The 20257-nt window shown below is 37.1% G+C and overlaps 1 protein-coding gene across 8 annotated transcripts in view; it reads left to right on the forward strand.

Moving 5' to 3' along the window:
• ABCB4 (ATP binding cassette subfamily B member 4) overlaps nucleotides 1-20257 on the forward strand; it is a 95550-nt gene that overhangs the window by 26796 nt on the left and 48497 nt on the right. For 5 of the 8 annotated variants that reach the window (XM_059934005.1, XM_059934008.1, XM_059934009.1 and 2 more), the window contains exons 4-13: nucleotides 868-925; nucleotides 2234-2425; nucleotides 3504-3675; nucleotides 5291-5415; nucleotides 8669-8840; nucleotides 10915-11028; nucleotides 12087-12197; nucleotides 12420-12545; nucleotides 14753-14956; nucleotides 15305-15475. In XM_059934005.1, the coding sequence (XP_059789988.1) occupies nucleotides 868-925; nucleotides 2234-2425; nucleotides 3504-3675; nucleotides 5291-5415; nucleotides 8669-8840; nucleotides 10915-11028; nucleotides 12087-12197; nucleotides 12420-12545; nucleotides 14753-14956; nucleotides 15305-15475 (1445 nt within the window). Of the gene's footprint in view, nucleotides 1-867; nucleotides 926-2233; nucleotides 2426-3503; nucleotides 3676-5290; nucleotides 5416-8668; nucleotides 8841-10914; nucleotides 11029-12086; nucleotides 12203-12419; nucleotides 12546-14752; nucleotides 14957-15304; nucleotides 15476-20257 lie in introns of those variants that run through there. The other 3 variants (XM_059934007.1, XM_059934010.1, XM_059934011.1) reach the window with 3 other exon arrangements.

The following is a 20257-nucleotide window of genomic DNA, read 5'->3' on the forward strand; positions in this document are numbered from 1 at the left end:
CTACTTGCTAGCTGTGTGACTTTGGGTAAGTTACTTTATCTCCCTGTGCTTCAATTTCTTCATCTGTAAAATGGGAATTTATGAAATAGTCCTACCTCATAGAGTTGCTGTGAAACTTAAACGAAGTAATGCATGTAAAGTGTTCAGAACAATGCCTGGCATATAATAAATGCTCAATAAATCCTAGCTATTACTAAAACATGTAAGCCAGAAAAGGCACATGGACATTTTTATCAAATTAGTTCAAATTAAAAGACAATTTCCTTCCAGTTAATACTGCATTAAAAATACCAAAATACAGGACTGCTGATAACCAGGACAGGGAATGCAGGATGGTGACTGATCGCCAGTGATCCACTGACTTGTCTTTGAGCAACTCAGCTATCTTTCTTTTCTTTAATTTTTCTTTCTTTGCAATGAATGTAATTCAGCCTTTCTATTACTTATGTTGTGAGGAAGCATGTAAGGGAAAACACACACATATAGTAAAGTAAAATCAAAAGAAGCAAGTATCTGGAAAGTGCTTTGCGCCTCTAAGAAAAAAAGTGCCCCTTAAATCTTGTGTCTTCTATGTGGACCATTTCTTTTTTCCTCCTCTGCCTTCTGCATGCCCTTCATCAACTCCTCTCTGCTGCCTTAGGAAGCTGCTTTGCTTAAAGGCCCAAGACCTCTAGGAAGGGGGCTGAACCTGGGAGGGCTTAACTTCCCCCAGCTGGACCCTAAATGCACCTAAACCCTTGGGCCCTTTCCATGAGTCAAATGACAAGAGTGACTTGAGAGTGAAAAGGAAAGAGAAAAAAAGATTTTTAAAACCTGGCAGTGCCTTTCAAAAATGTCTTATTTTTGTTTTGTTTTGTTTTTATTTAGTGAATTTTTCCTTGTTAATGCTAAATCCAGCCAGAATTCTGGAAGAAGAAATGACTAGGTAATTGGCTAATATATGTATATATACATATGTACTTCTTTATGGTGTACTTTTAAAAAACATTTTATTTGAAAATAATTTCAAACTTACGAATAGTTTTAAGAATGTACAAAGGGTCCCTATATACGCTTTAGACTCTTTAACCTATTGTTTTCATTTATTCCCCCTCCCCTGCCATTTAAATAAGCTGCACAGAGTATGACCCTTTACTCATAAATACTTCAGCATGGCTCCTAAGAATAGGACATTCTCCTTACAACCACAGTACACTTATCAACCTCAGTACATTTAATATTGATACAACACTTTGATCCAATCTACCATCTGTATTCCAATTTTGTCCGTTGATCCAGTAATGTCATTTATGGCATTTTTCCCCTCATTCAGCCTTCTTCGTAGAAATCCCAAAAGCCTGTCACATAACGTTTGTATGTTTACTTATCAATTAATGCTGCTGACGTAAATGAATACCGTCTGTTTGCCATAGCAGGCCTGAAAGGCTTCTATCTGGAAACAGTTTGTAAAATGATATAGAAAATATATTTGAGAGTATTGAAATTGAATTTATTACTTTTAAAGATACTAACTTTTGGGACTTCCCTTGTGGTCCTGTGGTTAAGACTTCGCACTTCCGAAGCAGGGGGCACAATTTCCATCGCTGGTAGAGGAGCTAAGATGCCACATGCTGCGGGGCGTGCCCAAAAAAATAAAAATAAAAATAAATTAATTAAATTAAAAAAAATAAAGATACTAACTTTCCTCTAATTTAGTTAAGACTTTACTCGAAATTGGTTTGAATTCATGACATTTTAGCATTCTATTTTTTAAAACACCTTTCAACTTCTGCCAATTAGGAACAGGGTTTTTTGTTCTTTGTGTAAACAATACGGGAAAACTTATACTAAGAACCATTTTGCATGCTCAGTCTGTTTAGTCCTGTATTTGCAACGTGGTGCACTTTTTCAGTACAGTAAGATATGCAAGTCTAGAATATGAATTGTGAAAGAGTCAAATTGTGTTTACAAACTGTCAATATCAGTTTAAACATGGTTCATGAACACCATTATATTTTTTGCAGTTAACCACAAAACTTTATTTTACCTTTGGCTGATAATTCAAGTGGATAGATTTGCCATTATCCTCTTATAATTTAAGAAAAGAGAAAAAAAATTAATGTGTGTTTGTTACAATGTCCTACACGGTCTTTGTGATCTGTCTGTCTGTAAATTTACTAATTCCCAGTTCTGAATATTTCTCCCCAAAGAGATTAAGACTATATTTAAATGAAACTTTTGAATTATTTTCCAGATATGCATATTATTATTCAGGATTAGGTGCTGGCGTTCTTGTTGCTGCCTATATACAGGTTTCATTTTGGACTTTGGCAGCTGGCCGACAGATTAAGAAAATTAGGCAAGAGTTTTTTCATGCTATTCTACGACAGGAAATAGGCTGGTTTGACATCAATGATACCACTGAACTCAACACTCGGCTAACAGAGTAAGTATATTGTTAGCACCACACTTTCATAAAGAAATTAACTGCTAAGTATGTGAAAATTTGTCAAAGGAAGATTTTAAATGAAAAAAATTTTTTTTCCTAGATTAAGCATTTGGTGTGTATTGGGAATAGATCATCTGATAGCCATCTTTAGCAATTACAGCCTATGCCGCAGTGTATTTTCCTTATCTGTTAGTTTTTTTTGCCTTAGTTATGTAGTAGGCGTATTTGAGGAATGAGCTTACATCCTTTACTTATCTCTCATGGAGATAAACAGATATTTATCACGGGCCTGACAGATATTAAGATGACCCTCAAGATGGATGAATGAGTGAATCAATGATTGAATGAATTCACCAAGAGACTTGTCTTAGTACTTGTTGACTCTTCACTTAGTCAACAAATATTTGAGGGCCTATTATGTGCCAAACAGTGTTCTAGATGTTTGTGATATACCAGTGAATGAGACAAAGATCTCCATCCTCTTGTTGCTTACGTTCCAGGGGGAGATAGATGATAAACTTTTTCTGACTGGAGGTCCTGGCAAGAGGGTAGTGAGCATATGAGGTCCAAGAGGAGGCAGGATCAGAGCATGTAGGGCCTGGCTGGCCTCAGCTTTGCCACTGGACATTTTTGATCTGAGGAGTAGCATGTTCAGATTTCCATTTTCAAAGGATCACACTGGCTGCTGTACTGAGAATAGAGTGGGTTGAAAATATCATCAAGGGTAGAAGCAAGGAGCCCTTCCCTATTCCTGTTGCAATGCCCTTCCTAGCTCCTGCTTTTAAACAAATTGACTCCTACGTTCAAAATGCTAATGTTTCTCTAACAGGATTAACTAATTGAATAGCATCAACTTTTAATGATGTTAACTTCTTAGAAGCGTGAACTAATCCTGAATTTCTTCCTTTGTACGGTATTTAGGTGGGGAAAAATGTCATTCAAGAGGCTAAGACTGTGAAAGAGGCTTGCAGGAGTCTGAACAAGTGTTGCCTGTCTCTGTGTTTGTTAGATGTCTGCTTCACCTTTCTGACTGAAGACCTCCTGCCTGTAACCACTTAGGTGTGATCTTTTTTAGTGACATCTCCAAAATCAGTGAAGGAATTGGTGACAAGGTTGGAATGTTCTTTCAAGCAATAGCCACGTTTTTTGCAGGATTCATAGTAGGGTTTCTCAGAGGATGGAAGCTCACCCTTGTGATAATGGCCATCAGCCCTATCCTGGGACTCTCTACAGCTGTTTGGGCAAAGGTATGTGAAGCGTGGGCATTTCCATGTGTGTTAACCCACGCAGACAGAGTTATTTTCAGTATGCAGGATTCTGGTACTTGTGCAGATCCATGTTAAATGTCATTTGAAACCACACCCAGGAGCATGTTGTTAATCTGGTGCTCTAATAAGGAAGATTGTTTTTAAAGTGATTCAAAATGTCACAGTTATTACCTCAGTTAAATTTTGTTTTTGGAACTGTTACTACTTTAGGTAAATTTTCTGTCATACTAATTTAAATTACATAAATGATCATGTCCTTATTTCAGGAAACATAATTTAAAAATATGACATTCCTTCAAACTACTGCATGAATATAAAACATTTAAATAAGTTTAGATTTGTCCTATTTATTTTAAATTGTTACCTGTGACAGTTAAATGGCACTCTGACAATTTTGCCTTGCAGTAAAATCCACAAAACCTGTTCTATTTCAACCAGCACTCCAGAGTTGAGAAACTTTACTGGCAATTTTTGCTCATTCTGGGGTTGATGATGCACTTAGTAGACTCTGGCATCTCTTTTGTTTCGATTCTTCCTTTACTGTTCTCCTGCAACATCTTGTTTAGCCATCTTATTCAGTAGAATGCCCGTGAGTAGATCTGGAAGTATGGTTTTCAAAGTGATTAAAAATCGTGACACAATAAAAAAAAGGATGGTGCATCCTTTCCAAGCAGTAAGGTTTTATTTTAGTTTATTTTGCAATTAACAGAGGAAAAACAGTAGTAGATACAGAACTCGACACTATTCCCAGAAACACTATCTAGAGAATTACATGTGGATTTGCTTTTGCTGACTCTGTTACCGAATCAAGTCCGGCTGCTTGCCGCTTAAAAAAAAATCAATACTTGCAAAAGTTGGTAGAAAGGAAAGTTGCTTTTAATCAGAAATGCTGGCAGTCTGGGGAGATGGTGGACTTGGTGTCCCCCAAAAACCATCTCTGAAGATTCTGTTCAGTCATGAAAGCTTTTAAATGGAAAAGGGGAAGTAACCTCAGTTCATTGTTGAGATAGGGGGTCAGAATCATCGCCCTCCTCCACTGCGTGCAGCCTTGCGTGCAGGCTTGTTGACCTCTTGCGATCTTTCTTTAGATGTTATCTTGTTCACACAGTTTGTTCACGACATTATTGAAGGGGAAGCTAGGGAAAAGATCTGGTCATCTGTTAATTACTTATTCTGCATTTCTACATCTTTGATCTATGGAAAGACCAACAAGTTAGGCAAAGTATTGTGTGATCAAAAGATCTGAAAGGTGTGCTAGGGCCGGAGGTGAGTAGAGCATGGGGTCGCCTGGTTTAAGGTTAGTGACAAGACCACGGGGCCTCCTGCAGAGAGCTCTTTCCTGCAAAGGGCGCTTTCCTGCCAAAAGCTGCTTACGACTCCTCTTGGGGAGCATATCACCAGGGCGGAAAATGCGCCCCTTGTAGGGAGTGGAAACAGCCGTTGGATCGGGTGCAGTGAGTATGGTTTGCTTCATATCTACAATGTTTGATAAAGGACAGGGTTTGGGAAGAAAAAGTAAGTGAAAGAGTTGATCAGACTGTCTTTTAACATTTCTCCCCATACAAAAGGCATGCAATGTTTCTCTTTTTTCCAGATACTCTCAGCATTTAGTGACAAAGAACTAGCTGCGTATGCAAAAGCAGGTGCTGTGGCAGAAGAGGCTCTGGGGGCCATCAGGACCGTGATAGCTTTTGGGGGCCAGAACAGAGAGCTGAAAAGGTCAGAAGCGTTCTTTGTCCACTAGTTCAAAGAACCCACTTTTACATTTTGTTACTTACTCGTTTGTGATATGTGTCTGCTGCTTTCCTTTACCTAATGTTAACCCCTCACCCACAAAATATAGGCACCCTTTACTGATGGCTAGAGTTTAACGTCAGACTTTACGACAGGGTTCTGACCTTTTTATGTTCCGTGGACTTCTTTGGCAGTCTGATGAAACCTATGGACTCCCTTCATAAAATAATTTTAGGGGCTTCCCTGATGGCGTAGTGGTTGAGAATCTGCCTGCCAATGCAGGGGACACGGGTTCGAGCCCTGGTCTGGGAAGATCCCACATGCCACGGAGCAACTAGGCCCACGAGCCACAACTACTGAGCCTGTGCCTCTGGAGCCTGTGCTCCGCAACAAGAGAGGCCGCGATTGTGAGAGGCCCGCGCACCGCGATGAAGAGTGGCCCCCGCTTGCTGCAACTAGAGAAAGCCCTCGCACAGAAACGAAGACCCAACACAGCCATAAATAAATAAATAAATAAATAAATTTTTTTAAAAAATAAAAAGTAATGATTTTAAATGCATAAAACAAAATACGTAGGATTACAAAGGAAACCAATTATAGTGAAGTACAGTTATCAAAACATTTTAAAACTGTGATGATGTAATTACATATCTCTATTCTTAACCTATTAAATACTGAGAACTAAATACGGGTCAAATATTTACTGTAATTCAAAGTAGGATTGCAGGTAAAAGATACTTTAAGATACCTGTAACAATTAGAACAGTGGTATGAAAATGATCTAGGATTTCTTTTGGCAACAAAGTCACAGTTACTGCTAATCATACAGCAGTTTGTTGCCTGCCTTGAGAATTGAAGGAAATACTGAATTCCGGTTAGAGGTTAGTGAAATTAAATATGTAAATTTTTTCCCTTTCAAGTTCCTTAACCAGGGATTCAGGGTGGAGTACCCCTGCTCTAAAGGAACTCAATAGGCGAAAACCTATATGCCAGAACAAAGCCCCCTAATAAAGGCTACTCAGCTCTACTTAAATGCCCCAACCAGTTTTCTTTAAATCATAACATCCCCTAATATAGCTGAAGTATGACTCCATGTGAAGTATTTTCTTTTGCCATCCTATGGGACTCCTGATACCCAAAACTCTGAAAGAGAAATTCTCTGGAAATTCTCCAGCCTTAAAAGCAGAGGTTCCCTACTCCCCTCTTTTTCATTTTCTATTTTTCTGTTCCTTAAGCCCTCTTCAAAGCCAACCTATGCCTGGTTCTCTGACTCTTCCTTTTTCTCTCTCACTGCTGCTTCCTGTACACAGTAGCCCACGCACCTCAGGATGAGTGTAATCAGTGCCTCTCCATTAGCAGCAGTAAGCGAGCCGCCTCAGCGAAGGTAATTACAGCATGTCCACCACCGTCCCTGGAGCCCCGTGTCACGTTGGGGCTGACGTGCCCGCACCTTGCGGCCGGGCCACCTGGGACTAAGCACAGTGCTGGACATGGCGAGCTGGCTGTCTCCCCAGGGACGCAGCTCAGCTAAATGTATGCATCGTCCAACACTGAGGAAACAACACTGGAGAGTAGGGTGCTTTAAGTAGTTGAAAGACATAAGTTTTGGTGGCAACGTACATTTTAAAAAAATGAACAAATTCTCAACATCTTATTTGGTTAAACTGAAAAAGATATTATGTTGTTTGTCTTTTGTTAGAAATAGAAACGCTCTAACGTATGTGGTATTTTCTCTAAAGTCTCATTGTATATCAGTGGATTTTTTTTTTTCTGATTTTAGGGAGCCAAAATCAAAATTTATAGACTCTTTGCATCTAGCATGGAAGGCTTAACTGAAATTGACGGAAAAAATGTTGTTATTTGACAGAACCATTCTAGACATTTATACCTTTATGTCAAATCCTAGAAGGCAGTAATATGAATTTTAATTAATATTCAAAAATATGACAATAATAAAGAGCCATATTTAGGAAGACATTAAATTCTAAAACAATAGTAATAATAATAGGAATAGGAATTATCAGGTTTTGCCAACTGTATGCCAGCACTGTACTAACAACTTTCTATCATTATCTGTCAACCTCATAATCGTCTTGCAAGGTAGGCATTAGTAACTCCATTTTATAATGCCATCTGCAGCAACATGGATGGACCTAGAGCTTATCATCCTAAGTGAAGTCAGACAGACAGTGAAAGACAAACATCATATGATATCGATTATATGTGGATTTAAAAAAAATGATACACGTGAACTTATTTACAAAAGCGAAAGAGACTCACAGACATAGAAAACAAACTTCTGGTTACCAAAGGGGAAAGGGAGGGGAGGGATAAATTAGGAGTTTAGGAATAACATATACATACTACTATATATAAAATAGATAACCAACAAGGACCCACTGTATAGCACAGGGAACTATACTCAATATCTTGTAATAATCTATGAGGTAAAAGAATCTGAAAAAGAATATATATATGTATGTATAACTGAATCACTTTGCTGTACACCTGAAACTGACACAACATTGTAAATCAACTATACTTCAATTAAAAAAAGAGTAACTCCATTTTACAAGTGATGAAACTAAAATCTAGAAAAGTTGAGTGAGAGCCTATATCCCATAAGTAGTGACCACTTTATAACCTTGTACCCAGGCTTGACAGTTGAAGGTCAGCCTGATCAAAACCAAAACAAAACAAAAACCAAACCAAAGCAAAACAAAAAAGCAAAAGCCCAAGTATAAGTACACAAACATGTAAAATTCCTGTCCCTCACCCAATGGGGCTGTGGAAGGAGGGTTTTCTCTGGAGAAGACAAATTGGCCTGTGTTAAGAATCTGTTTTAAGAGTCCCAAAGAGTATTTACATTTTGGCGTCATTCCTGGTTGGCTTGGCTTGGTTTCTCTTCTTCCACCTTTACCTTGACTTGTGATGCTGGCCGTGAAGGGATGGTGAGGTTCTCCCAGGGATGGGAGTTCAATCCTGGAACAGCTATGGGAACATTGGTGGGACTGGTAGGGACCAATGGAGATGGGTCCAGGCCAGTAAAGAAAGGGCTCGGATGGGTTCTAGTCCTGGCCGATCCTGAATCGGTTGAGTTCCCAGGAAGCCGGGTCTCACCAGGGGTTTCTTACTTTTATGGCTTTGTGCCTTAAACCTCCAACTATCAAGGAGGTGAATATGGCTCAGATTATGGATTGTTTTCTTATTATCATGTTTTCCCCTCATTTTCTGGTAGGTATCAGAAACATCTAGAAAATGCCAAAAAGGTCGGAATTAAAAAAGCTATTTCGGCGAACATTTCCATGGGCATCGCCTTCCTGTTAATATACGCGTCCTATGCGTTGGCCTTCTGGTATGCATCCACTCTAGTTATAGCAAAAGAATACACTGTTGGAAATGCAATGACGGTAAGTTGTTTTCCTAATATTTATGAAGAATCTGAAAATGCTGTTTATCCATCTACCTTTTCTTTTCTTTCATTCTCCTCCTTTTTGAAGGATGAGCCATGGTTATAGGCTTTTTTCATTCTGTAAATCTTTGCTCTGTCCTGTGGGCAGAGCTGACCTTCTAGAATACACAGGGCATAACATGTAGATAGACCAATTGAGAAACATATGGAGCATATAAATTTTAAAAAATGGAATGAATTTATGAATGAACAAATATGTATTGGCGCCATCCTCATTCTGCCTTTGAGTTTCATTATATAAGAAAGTAAACATTATTATACATGGGTCATACTATGAGAGAATGTTAAATTTACATGATATAAAACATCAGCTATCCAAATACAAGATGAAAAGTTATTTGTTTCTTTTTCTTTTACAAAATGAAAATAGCTTCCTTTTTATGATTATAAAAATATATACTAGTTATACAAAGAATTAGAATAATTTTAAAAATTAGAAATTACTTAGAATTACTTATGATCTAATAATCCATATATACTTAATGATAACTTTTGGTGTATATCTTCCAGATTATTTTCTGTATGTGGATTTTTTTTCCTTTCAAAACTGGGATTGTATTATGCATACCTCTTTGTAAACGTTTGATAAACTAGCAATGTATTGTGACCTTCTTTCCACGTCAGTGACGGTCAGGGCAACACGTAACCATTCAACTAGCCATGTTTTAAAACCTGCACTTCCCTATCTTTCTAAACAGAGGACATGGAGCACTATTTGACCCCTTGATGATGACTTAGGGACATTATGAACATTTATCATTTCAAAATGTTCTCTAGGGTGGTACCTTCAGACTACATTGACGTTTTGGGGCTGTTTGGCTGGATGAGCTTTCGTCATTGCTGAGTCTGTTGTTTTCTCCTTTTGGTCTCCTCTCTGGTTGTCAGCTCGGAAGCTCTCCACCTCTCTTTACTTCCTCATTTGCTAAATTTTTTGAAGAAAGGAGGTTGAATCCTGACTCTGCCATTCACCCTTTGTGATGAGTGTGCCCTCTCTGGCCTGGTCTCCCCATTTGTAGAATGCAGACAGTGACTTCTCCCAAGTAGGGCTACAGCGTGATACCCATGATGCAGGGAGCCCAGCGATGCCCTCTGCATAAAGACTGAGAACTCTAGCACATTGACTTCATAGCATTGCTTTTGGTAGAGACGGTTTTGCTCTCTTAGTGGTCTTTCTCTGTATTGCAGATAGTGGATAGATATTTGAGAGATATTTGAGTTCTGGGTATGTGAAGTGTTACTGTTATCGTCTTCTGAGAAAAGACAAACTATAAGTAGATGTTTCAGCATGCCCAGAGATAAAGGAGTCATTTCTCTTCATTTATGTTTTCTTCAGTTAACGTTTGTTGATAATCTGGATTCCTGAAGCTATAGTGTTGACTTTTCTATGTCAATTTATTTTCCTAGTGAAAAAAATATAAAGGGAAATGTGTTAAGTTTGTGTGCTATAGTACAGAATAATTGTATAATGGAATTATTAATCAACGCACACAGGTGTGATTTAGTGTTTTATAATGTGTGAACTATTACTTTTTATATTAAAAGTCTTACCAAAATACGTATTAATACATAACATAGTACTTTTTAAGGAAAATTTCTTGGGGCCAAAATCTGTTTTATCTTGAACATTCTGTGTAATTCCATGCATAGTTAGAGAAAATCATATAGGACTGAAAAATAATACTGATGGAAAATGTTTTCCTCTGGTGGCAATAGCTTCAGAATCAAGGAAATAGGTTTGAAAAATCTTTCTGACTTTGTCTAAGTCTAGGAGAAGAGCAACGGATAGTTTGGCAAGCTAGGCAAAAAAAATATTTTTGAGATTGAAGAAACCCATTTGTGCAATAAAATGCTATAGTAACCTTGTAAATTGTACTCTTTTGCCAAAAAACTTTTAAAGGGATAAACCTAATCTCGATCCTTTGGGTAGTGTATGTTCCACACAAATCATATTTGAGATGATGGTGGACTCCAGAATAGAACTTATAACTTTTCCTTGTGTTCTTTTTGCTCAGGTCTTTTTCTCAATCATGATCGGAGCCTTCAGCATTGGACAGGCTGCTCCTTGTATTGATGCTTTTGCCAATGCAAGAGGAGCAGCATATGCGATCTTTGCTATTATTGATAATGTGAGTCATTTATTATTTTAATGCCGAAAAATTCTTTGAGGTCTGGCTAATTAAATCTGGCTTTCGGTTAAATGTCGTGTGAAAATTATGCCAAGTGAACAACCTCTCCTTAGTAATGAATGAAATCAAATGCCTCTTATTAATATTTCTGAAAGTTTATCTTTAAATAATCAAATAGCACTGATCTCATTTTGGGAAAGTACATCTGCACTAGTGTGTTATTATTAGAGTTCAAAGCAAAGATGTTTGTCTTCCTAGTTTTCCGCCTTTTCTCTTTCATTTTGTAGCCAGACTAAGAATATTATGATTTGTATACAGGATGAGTGGATGGAAAAATTACTGGTGGGACCAAAATTGATAGTATGCTTTGCTGTGGGTTGCCCCCTGTCAAAAAAAAAAAAAAAAGATCCCTGTGCATATGATATAATTTTGAATCAACTATATTGCATAAGTTGTACTGACTGCGGTGAAATAAAGAAAATCATTTTGACATAAGTATGTCACTGCATTTACACAGAGAAAATGCAAACTAAGTAACTGAAATGTGATTGTTTAATCCAAGCAATTCCTATTTCATTAATCTAAGTCATGAGAAAATTGTTCAGCTTCTGCGTATATAGAAAATTTACATCGTTCCTAAATAACTTGGCTCTAACCAATTGTTCAATCTTCTCAACCCAGTCCATTACATTTGTTGTTTAGGAATAAGCTAATTTTCACTAAATGCTGAAATACCTGGATATATCCATGATAGTATGTTTTTGTTATTGCAGCTGTAGGAATGTGCATGTTTGACCATTTAGAAAATTTATGAGGATATGCCAGAAACTTAAAGTGAAATATCGTATGAAATGAAATGAATACATCCCTTATGTACTTTTCAAGAAAAGCCTATTTTCTGAGAAGGAATATTTCCTTAAACACACAAACACGCACACACCGTCTTCAACTTGAGATGCCATTCTGGGTCCTATTTCTGGAATTTGCTGAAGCAGATTCCTTAAAAATGCAATTGTTTGTCCTATGATGGAATAGTCATTGAATTTTGTTTTATTTAGAAACCTAAAATTGACAGTTTTTCAGAGAGAGGACACAAACCAGATAACATCAAAGGGAATTTGGAGTTCAAAGATGTTCATTTCTGTTATCCAGCTCGACCTGATGTCAAGGTATTGTAAGTAATGTTTATAGGAATTCCTAATTCAGACTGATTGTTTAATCATCTTAAAGAATCCATAGTCTCTATTATTTTGATATGTATGTGCTTTTTTCCTTTTGAGATTATATTCCCTTATTTGGTACTTTTTTTCCAAATCTAAAATTGAATCAGATTACTCCCCTTTTAGGCTTTTGTTGTGAAGTGTGTTCTTTTTCTCTCTTTTCCCTCATAGATCTTAAAGGCCCTCAACTTGAAGGTTGACAGCGGTCAGATGGTGGCCCTGGTTGGGAACAGTGGCTGTGGGAAAAGCACGGTGGTCCAGCTGATACAGAGGCTCTATGACCCCACAGAGGGCATGGTAAGTGGGAAGAGCCATGTTCTCCAAAGTGGGAAGCTGGATACCAGTTAGCCCTTTGAAATTGTTTTGCTTTGTTTGGTTTGGTAACAAATTTGCATGTGAATCCAATTTTGGTAAAAAGGCTGTAGAATTGTAGTGCATCTGGATAATGCATTCAAAACCTTGGGCTGTTTTAACAAAAGTATTCAAGATGATAAAAGCCAAAGAAGCTAGACAACACTCTCCTCTGTTCCAACTAAGCTTTTCATAACCCACTAGGTCACTGGAAAATAGTCATCCAAACCACTGGGAGGACTTACTAAGTTTGGTCAAAAATATTCCATATAGCAATTATTAATAACCTTGTGTTCAGGATCACAAGAAATCTTAGGACAGTAATTAAATTCATCAAAGGCTGTTGAGTTTTCTTAAATGTTGGAATATCTGAAGGGGAAAGTGGGTTAGTCTCTAAGAAGCTTCTGGGGACATGGGGAACAGTAATGGCCTAGGGAATATTTTTTTGGCCTTTAAAAATTTTGTTATAAATTCTAACTTATTTATATTTATTGGAGTATAGTTGATTTACAATGTTGTGTTAGTTTCAGGTGTACTGCAAAGCAGAATACCTTTTCTGAGAAGAAGACATTCTCTTACGTAATCACAAAACAATCATCAAAATCAGTAAATTTAATGTTAATACAATACGAGCCCACAGTATATATTCAAATTTCCTCAGTTGCACCAACTTTTGGATGTTGAGTTTACCTGACATTGAAATGTATTATAATTCAACAATAATGAAAACAGAAGTTTACAAGTTACAAAGAAAAACAAAAAAAACCTGAAAAGGCATTGAGATAGAACAGAGATTGCAGGAATGAATACAAAGTTTTCTAGGATACACAAATTATTTATTTATTTACTTTAATAAAATTAACAAACCTTCTTTGAAAAATCTGATACACCAAGGAGGAACATAGGGCCATCCTCATTTCCTAAAGCAAACTCTAGGTTGGTTCAAGTGTAAACAGTTTTATTCATTTTTTAAAAAGAACATACATAGTAAATACTAACCATTGAGGATAAGCATTTGAAAACATCTTATTTTTTAAATTATTATTGGAGTAATACATTTTTTAAAGAAAATACATGTCAGCAGGGAAAAAAGTCTTCAGAAATTCTATAACTCAGAGATATTCACTGTTCACATTGTGATTTAGCCATTTTTTTACTGCTGAAATAATAGAAAAAAATGCCCAGTGGTACAGTTGACTGATTCAGTTTTTCCTTAAATCTCTCCCCGTAAAAATCAGTAAAACTATAATAAAAGAAAGCAATAAATTGGAACAAATAATTTATGATATATGTGGGAAAACTATTATAATCACTGTTTTAGAAATTAATATGAATCTATCATAGGATATGAACATGCAAATCTTTCAAGAATAAATGTAGATTTCTAAAAAGTTGAAAGAAATGTTCAACCTCACTTATAATTGTATGTGAATTAAAATAAATATAAGCTACCACCCCACACTTATTAATTAGAAAAGACATTAAAATGATAAAAGCTAATAAATTATAATGAAGCAGATATATATTTATATATTCCTGCTGACATAGTAAATTATTAAAAATCTTTTTAGAGGGTTGTTTATTCAACCTTTATTCAGCAAATAATAAATGCCCAACATATGCCAGTCATTGTATAAGTTAAGCAATTGTTATCGGAGAAGAAAAAATAAATCGTACTCTTCGGCCTGGTATTTCTGTGCTTTTACAATGCTTGTCCTTCAGTGTTCCTTGAAGGAAGCCAGATATTCAGCAGGGGGGACATGCTGAAGTAAATTATGGTATATTACATGCAGTAAAACATCATAATGCCATCAAAATGATATGTGGACTAGGTAGGTAAAGGGACATTTTTATTCAGATTTAGTAATGGTAAGCAAAACTAATAGTTATGCCCAAAATGTATAACCAAATATATAATCACTTATGGGGAATAATCCATCCATAAAAATGTATATGTAAGATTATAAATATCAAAAGAGAGAATACACTTTTTATTTCTAGTCTTCCACATTGTTTTATTTCCAATTCTCATTTCTAACCACTGAAATAAGTTAAATATTAGCTAAGGCTTTTTTGGTAACAAATTAAAGAGTCTTGATGCTTTATACATCAGAAGGTTTAAAATATTCAATGGAGGTATTTTGTTTTTTCAGATTACCATCGATGGGCAGGATATTAGGATGTTTAACGTAAGGTATCTGAGGGAAATAATTGGAGTGGTGAGTCAGGAGCCGGTGCTATTTTCTACCACCATTGCTGAAAATATTCGTTATGGCCGTGGAAATGTAACAATGGATGAAATAAAGAAAGCTGTCAAGGAAGCCAACGCCTATGAGTTTATCATGAAACTACCACAGGTAAAGCCTCTGTTAATGTAGTTGCCCTCGAAATGAGAATTTCAACTCATGTGAGTTCTTTCTTCAAAGGTCAAGCTAATAATGTTTGAGGTACAAGGTTGTCCAACTTTGCTAGGTAAGTCCCTTGAATTATCCAGTTGGAGCGTATAGCTTGGTACATGAAGCATACAAAATTTTATACAGAGTATGTTAGTAGTTTGTCAGAATTCGATATTATTTATTTTATTATAATTTGTGACTCATTACGATGGTCAAAATGAAGCTCCCTGTTGTCTTCATGAATTTCTAGACTCCATAGCTTTTTCTATCTGAAATACTTCAAGAGCTCCACCATGCTTTCTCTTGTAGAAATTTGACACCCTGGTTGGAGAGAGAGGGGCCCAGCTGAGTGGTGGACAGAAGCAGAGAATCGCCATCGCTCGGGCTCTGGTTCGCAACCCCAAGATCCTGCTGCTGGATGAGGCCACCTCAGCGCTGGACACTGAGAGTGAAGCTGAGGTACAGGCAGCTTTGGATAAGGTCAGTGGACCCTAAACACCTGAAGGCCAGCCAGTTGAGACTTCATTGAAAATTCTTGCCAATGCTTTGCGAGTCTAGGTTGAAAAACATAAACATAAGAGCAAATGAAGCTCTCCCGTGGGGCTTTCTTGGTTTCTCCTTTCTGTCAAGGCACATTGCAGAGAGAGGTGGGCAGCCCATTAACTGGCTTGCTTTGACCAAGGTGCAGTGAGCCCTAATCCAAACCTGTGCAGTGAGCCGCTTAGCTTTGTTTTTTTCTTGCATATAGGCTAGGGCTTTGATCAAAAGTAGTTGTGGTAAAATGTACAAAGAAAAATCTGGTTACTTACGCAGTGGTCCAGCTGAAAAGCAGTTCAAATATTTGCCTTATTTTGTAGGCAGTACATCGTCTTTATCTATTCATGAAAATGAATGGATGCTTTTCTGGAAATAAAGTTCAACTTGCGTGTTTGTCTAAGCATATATATAAGCAACACTTTTTAAGGCTGCTGAGCTCATGGGCCCGGCTCAGAGTTTCTAAATCTCTCACTGTTATCCTTACTAAACTAAAGCTTCAAAGGAAGAACCTTATCTTGGGACACTTTCAAGGTCAGTGCTGAAGTCATCTGTAATAACAACACAGTATTAAAACCAGAGTCAGATGACATCATGTAAATGGGTTTCAAACACATAAATATCATAAATATATTTGATTTGAGGAAGTTTAGTAATAAGATGTGCAAGTTACTTAGTCTATGCAACCTGCCTCTTGAAATTTTATTTTTTTGAATTGACCTATTTTATTTTGTTTTATTTTTTGATTTTTATTGAAATATAGTTGATTTACAATGTTCTGTTAGTTTCAGGTATACAGCAAAGTGACTCAGTTATACATAGTATCTATCATCGTACATTTTAGACATGAACTGTATGAACCTTATTTTCTCAGGAAAATTTATACCTGAATCCTAAGTAAACACAGTTGCCTTGTGTGCTATAAACTGTAGTTAATTCATGCTTCCTGGTTTATCAGATTAATATTTTGGCTTATCTTATATAATGTAATTTAATAATTAATGAAAGATTATGATAATTATTCCTCACAAATTTTTATACTCAATTACATTGCTTTCATGTATATTAAGTCTCAATATTAAGGAACCAAAATATAATACATAGGAGAATTGTATTTGCTTAGTTAATTAGAAGTGACTTAAATCAAGAAATCATAAAAATAATACATGCATAAATTAAACAATTAATTTTAACTCAAAACACATAAATGGTCATTCATGTGTCAATATATAGACTTTTTAGCATAAAGTTAGGTAGGATAAGAGAGATTTATGTGAAAAAAAAAAGTCCTATTCAGCCCTAGGACCCATGTCCCAATACTTTGTAGGATAGAAACATTCAATACGTTAGCCCTTGCTGTGCTAAATGAACAGAATTACTGGAGATGTTGTTTTTCATGATATGAATTCGGTCAGCAAAAATTATAGCCTTGCAAGTTTTAATTAATATTTGGACAGGTTACTTCATTCAGTTTTAGCAATTTGTGTTCTGTAGGATTATGGCCCACTCCTCAGTTGATAACCTTTTACATATTGACTTTAAAAATAGCTGACGAATCACTCACAGTTTTTTTAAATCTCCAAGAAAAGCCATTAGCAGCTTGGGGTGGTGCTTAAGAGCACAGGTTGTGGTGCCAGACAGGCTGAGGTGGGAGTCCTGGCTTTGCCTCTTTCTTGCTACATGACCTTGGGCAAATTAACTAACCCCTCTAAGCCTGAGATATTGCAGAAGTAATTGGGGTGGGGGGCAGGGGGAGAAATAATGTCATAGGATGATTGAATAGATTAAATGAGATACTGCATGTAAAGTTATTAGCACATACCTTGCCCATGAGAAACAATGCAATTATTATGGTGATTACCATTACCATGATTATTATTCATTTTATTGATTGCTGAATCAGTTACCTATTGCTGCATAACAAACCCAAATTCAGACTTAAAACAATACTTCTGTAGATTGGCTGGGTGGATCTTCTGCTATTTTTACCTGAGCATATGGCTGTATTTACCTGGAGGGTTGACTTAGCTAAAATGGTCCAAGATGGCCTCACTCACGTGCTGGCTGTTGGTTGGGCATCTCATACTCATGCTTGTATTCACTCATACAATACGCTAACCCAGATTCTTTACACAGAAGTCTCAGTCCAGTGTATCCAGAGACAGAAGCTATAAGACGTCTAGAGGCGTAGACTCCAGAACTCACACAATGTCACTTTCACCACATTCTATTGGTCACAGAAAGTCACAAGGCTAGCCCAGATTGAAGGAGTGAGGAAATAGATTCTGTTTCTTGATGGGTGAGCTGTAAAGGATCTGTGACCATATTTAATCTTCCACAGCACACTCTCTGCCACAATTATTTACATTTCTCCCAAGTGCAAAATAAATCCACCTCTTCCCAAGACCCTCAAAATTTTCATACAGTTATGAGATCAGGCTCAAAGTCAGTATCTGAAGACGTGAATGTGGTCCAGATATGGATGAGATTCTTCGTGTTAAGCTCATCTTGATCCAGAGAACTATGAACTAAAGAGACATTATCTTCCACACATATACCCACCATGTAATGGTGAGGCAGGGACAGGCTAATTATAACAGACACTCCTATTCAAAAAGGAAAACAGGAAGCACATAGCAGTTACTGCTCCATAGCAATTTTGAAACGCAGTCAGATGCATGTTGCCAGTTACCCCACTGCTCCAAGGAAAGGAAATGTTCCTTGATTAAGGCTCAATTCTACCCTTAGTAGAATGGGTCCCCTAGTGCACTTTTTCTGCTTGGTTTGGGGCTTCAACCTCTGGGCTCTCAGATTCTCCCTCTGAGAGCTCTTTCCTTTTCCATAAGAAATGGCCCATGTCTGCAGCTAAGTAACTTTCTCAGCATGCTTTCTGCTCATAGAAATTTGAGACCCAGAGGCCTCTTTACATTTTTAATTTTCTCGGTCTCTTTTAGTCCAAGCTGATGGACTCTCTTAAAGACTTTGTGAGTTTGCTTAGAATTTGACTGTAGTTTGCTTAACCCCCAAAAGCTACATTTTTAATTTTTGGGGGGGGGCAAGCCTCTCTCTACTTTGGGCTGTATATGAAACTGCCATTAGAAAACTCTTTAGAGCCTTAGAAGCCCTTTTATGTAGCAGAGAGTGTCTACTAGAATTTGCCTTAAATTTTTCAGAGATTTTAACAAAAAAAATCTTACACCTACACCCTGATTTGATCTTTGGTCTCATTTGACTGGATGATTAACAATTCATTTTCCAACCCAGCAAGTACTGGGTCTTCTTTGTAGCCTCTAAATTCACCTTGCAAACCAAATGGCTTCTTCTTTAGCTCATCATTCTCTTCTCATACCTTATCATATACAGCCTGGCACTTTCAACATTCTGTTTAGAGAACTCTGGAATCTCCTTAGCCAGATGTACAAGTTCATTAGATAAAATATCTTTCTTCCAAGTTACTACAGGGAACAGTTTTTCCAGTTATTCTAAGGTTACGTAACACAGGTCACTGTCTTTCCAGCCTCCAATAGCAATTTCCGTACTTCCAGTCTCCACTAACAGTATTATCACCTCCCTTCTAGCCACTGCCTGCCACTCAGAACCCAGTCCCAAAGCCAATGTCACATGTTTAGGGTTTTGTTACAGTAGCACCCCAGTCTAATTACCAATTTCCGTATCAGTTGCCTTAATCCAGCACTTAGTGGGTTGGCTGGTGTGGCTCCTCTATTGGTTTTGCCTAGTCTCCCCAGGCAGCTACTCTCAGCTCAGGGTCAGCTGGGCTGGAATTTTCAAGATGGCCTCACTCATGTGCCTGGTAATTGGTGATGGCTGTTGCCTGAGGCAGCTTGCTTCTCCTCCAGCAGGCTTCTCATCCTCAAGTAGACTAGACAAGTTTCCTTTCCAGGTAGCTTTCAAAGATGGCAAACACACAAGCTATAAGGCCTCTTGAAGTCTATGCTTCAGAAATTGCACAAGCATTAATTCCTTCATATTGTTTGGTCAAAGCAAGTCACAAGGCCCGCCCAGATTTGACGAGGTGGAAAAATAGACTCTACCTCTGAAAGGGAGTAGCTGCAAAGTGTTTGTGACCATGTTTTATCTACCGTAGTTGCTACAAATAGTTTATAATCTACCCAATTGACTCCATACATTGCAAGATAACTAAACTGATATATTTTGCAGACAATAAACTATGTCTTTAAAAGGGAAATCCTTCATTATTGTACTCCCCCCAATGATACTAGTCAGTCAATTGGCTGGTCCATCTATTTATATACCACCTCTCTTTTAACAATGAAAAGTTGAATTTTGTAATTAATTATTTTTCCTCTGAGGAGCATAAGGATATACTACTATTATAGTTATTGTTTTTCCTCCCTGATTACCTAGCCTGGAAGAATAATATTTTCCTTTTGTGGATCCTTTATACATTTATCAATACCTCTTGTGGCACCAAGCTATTGTAGTTAGCTATTTATTTATATAATAAGAATAAGAATAAACTCCCTAAAAGACAGAATTAATAAATGGTTCATGTTTGTGTCTCTATAACACCTACTCCAGTGCTTTGCCCATAGTAAAGCCTAAATAAATTTTTACTGAATTGATTACCATGGCCTAGCTCATTGAGATAATACATGTCTACATTAAAAAAATTATTAATGACCATTTCTGCTTTTGGCTCAATAGATAGCAGCTATTCATCAAAATAAATAATAGGTTTTTCCAATA

This window comes from Balaenoptera ricei, chromosome 9 (assembly GCF_028023285.1).
Source record: "Balaenoptera ricei isolate mBalRic1 chromosome 9, mBalRic1.hap2, whole genome shotgun sequence".
NCBI lineage: Eukaryota > Metazoa > Chordata > Mammalia > Artiodactyla > Balaenopteridae > Balaenoptera > Balaenoptera ricei.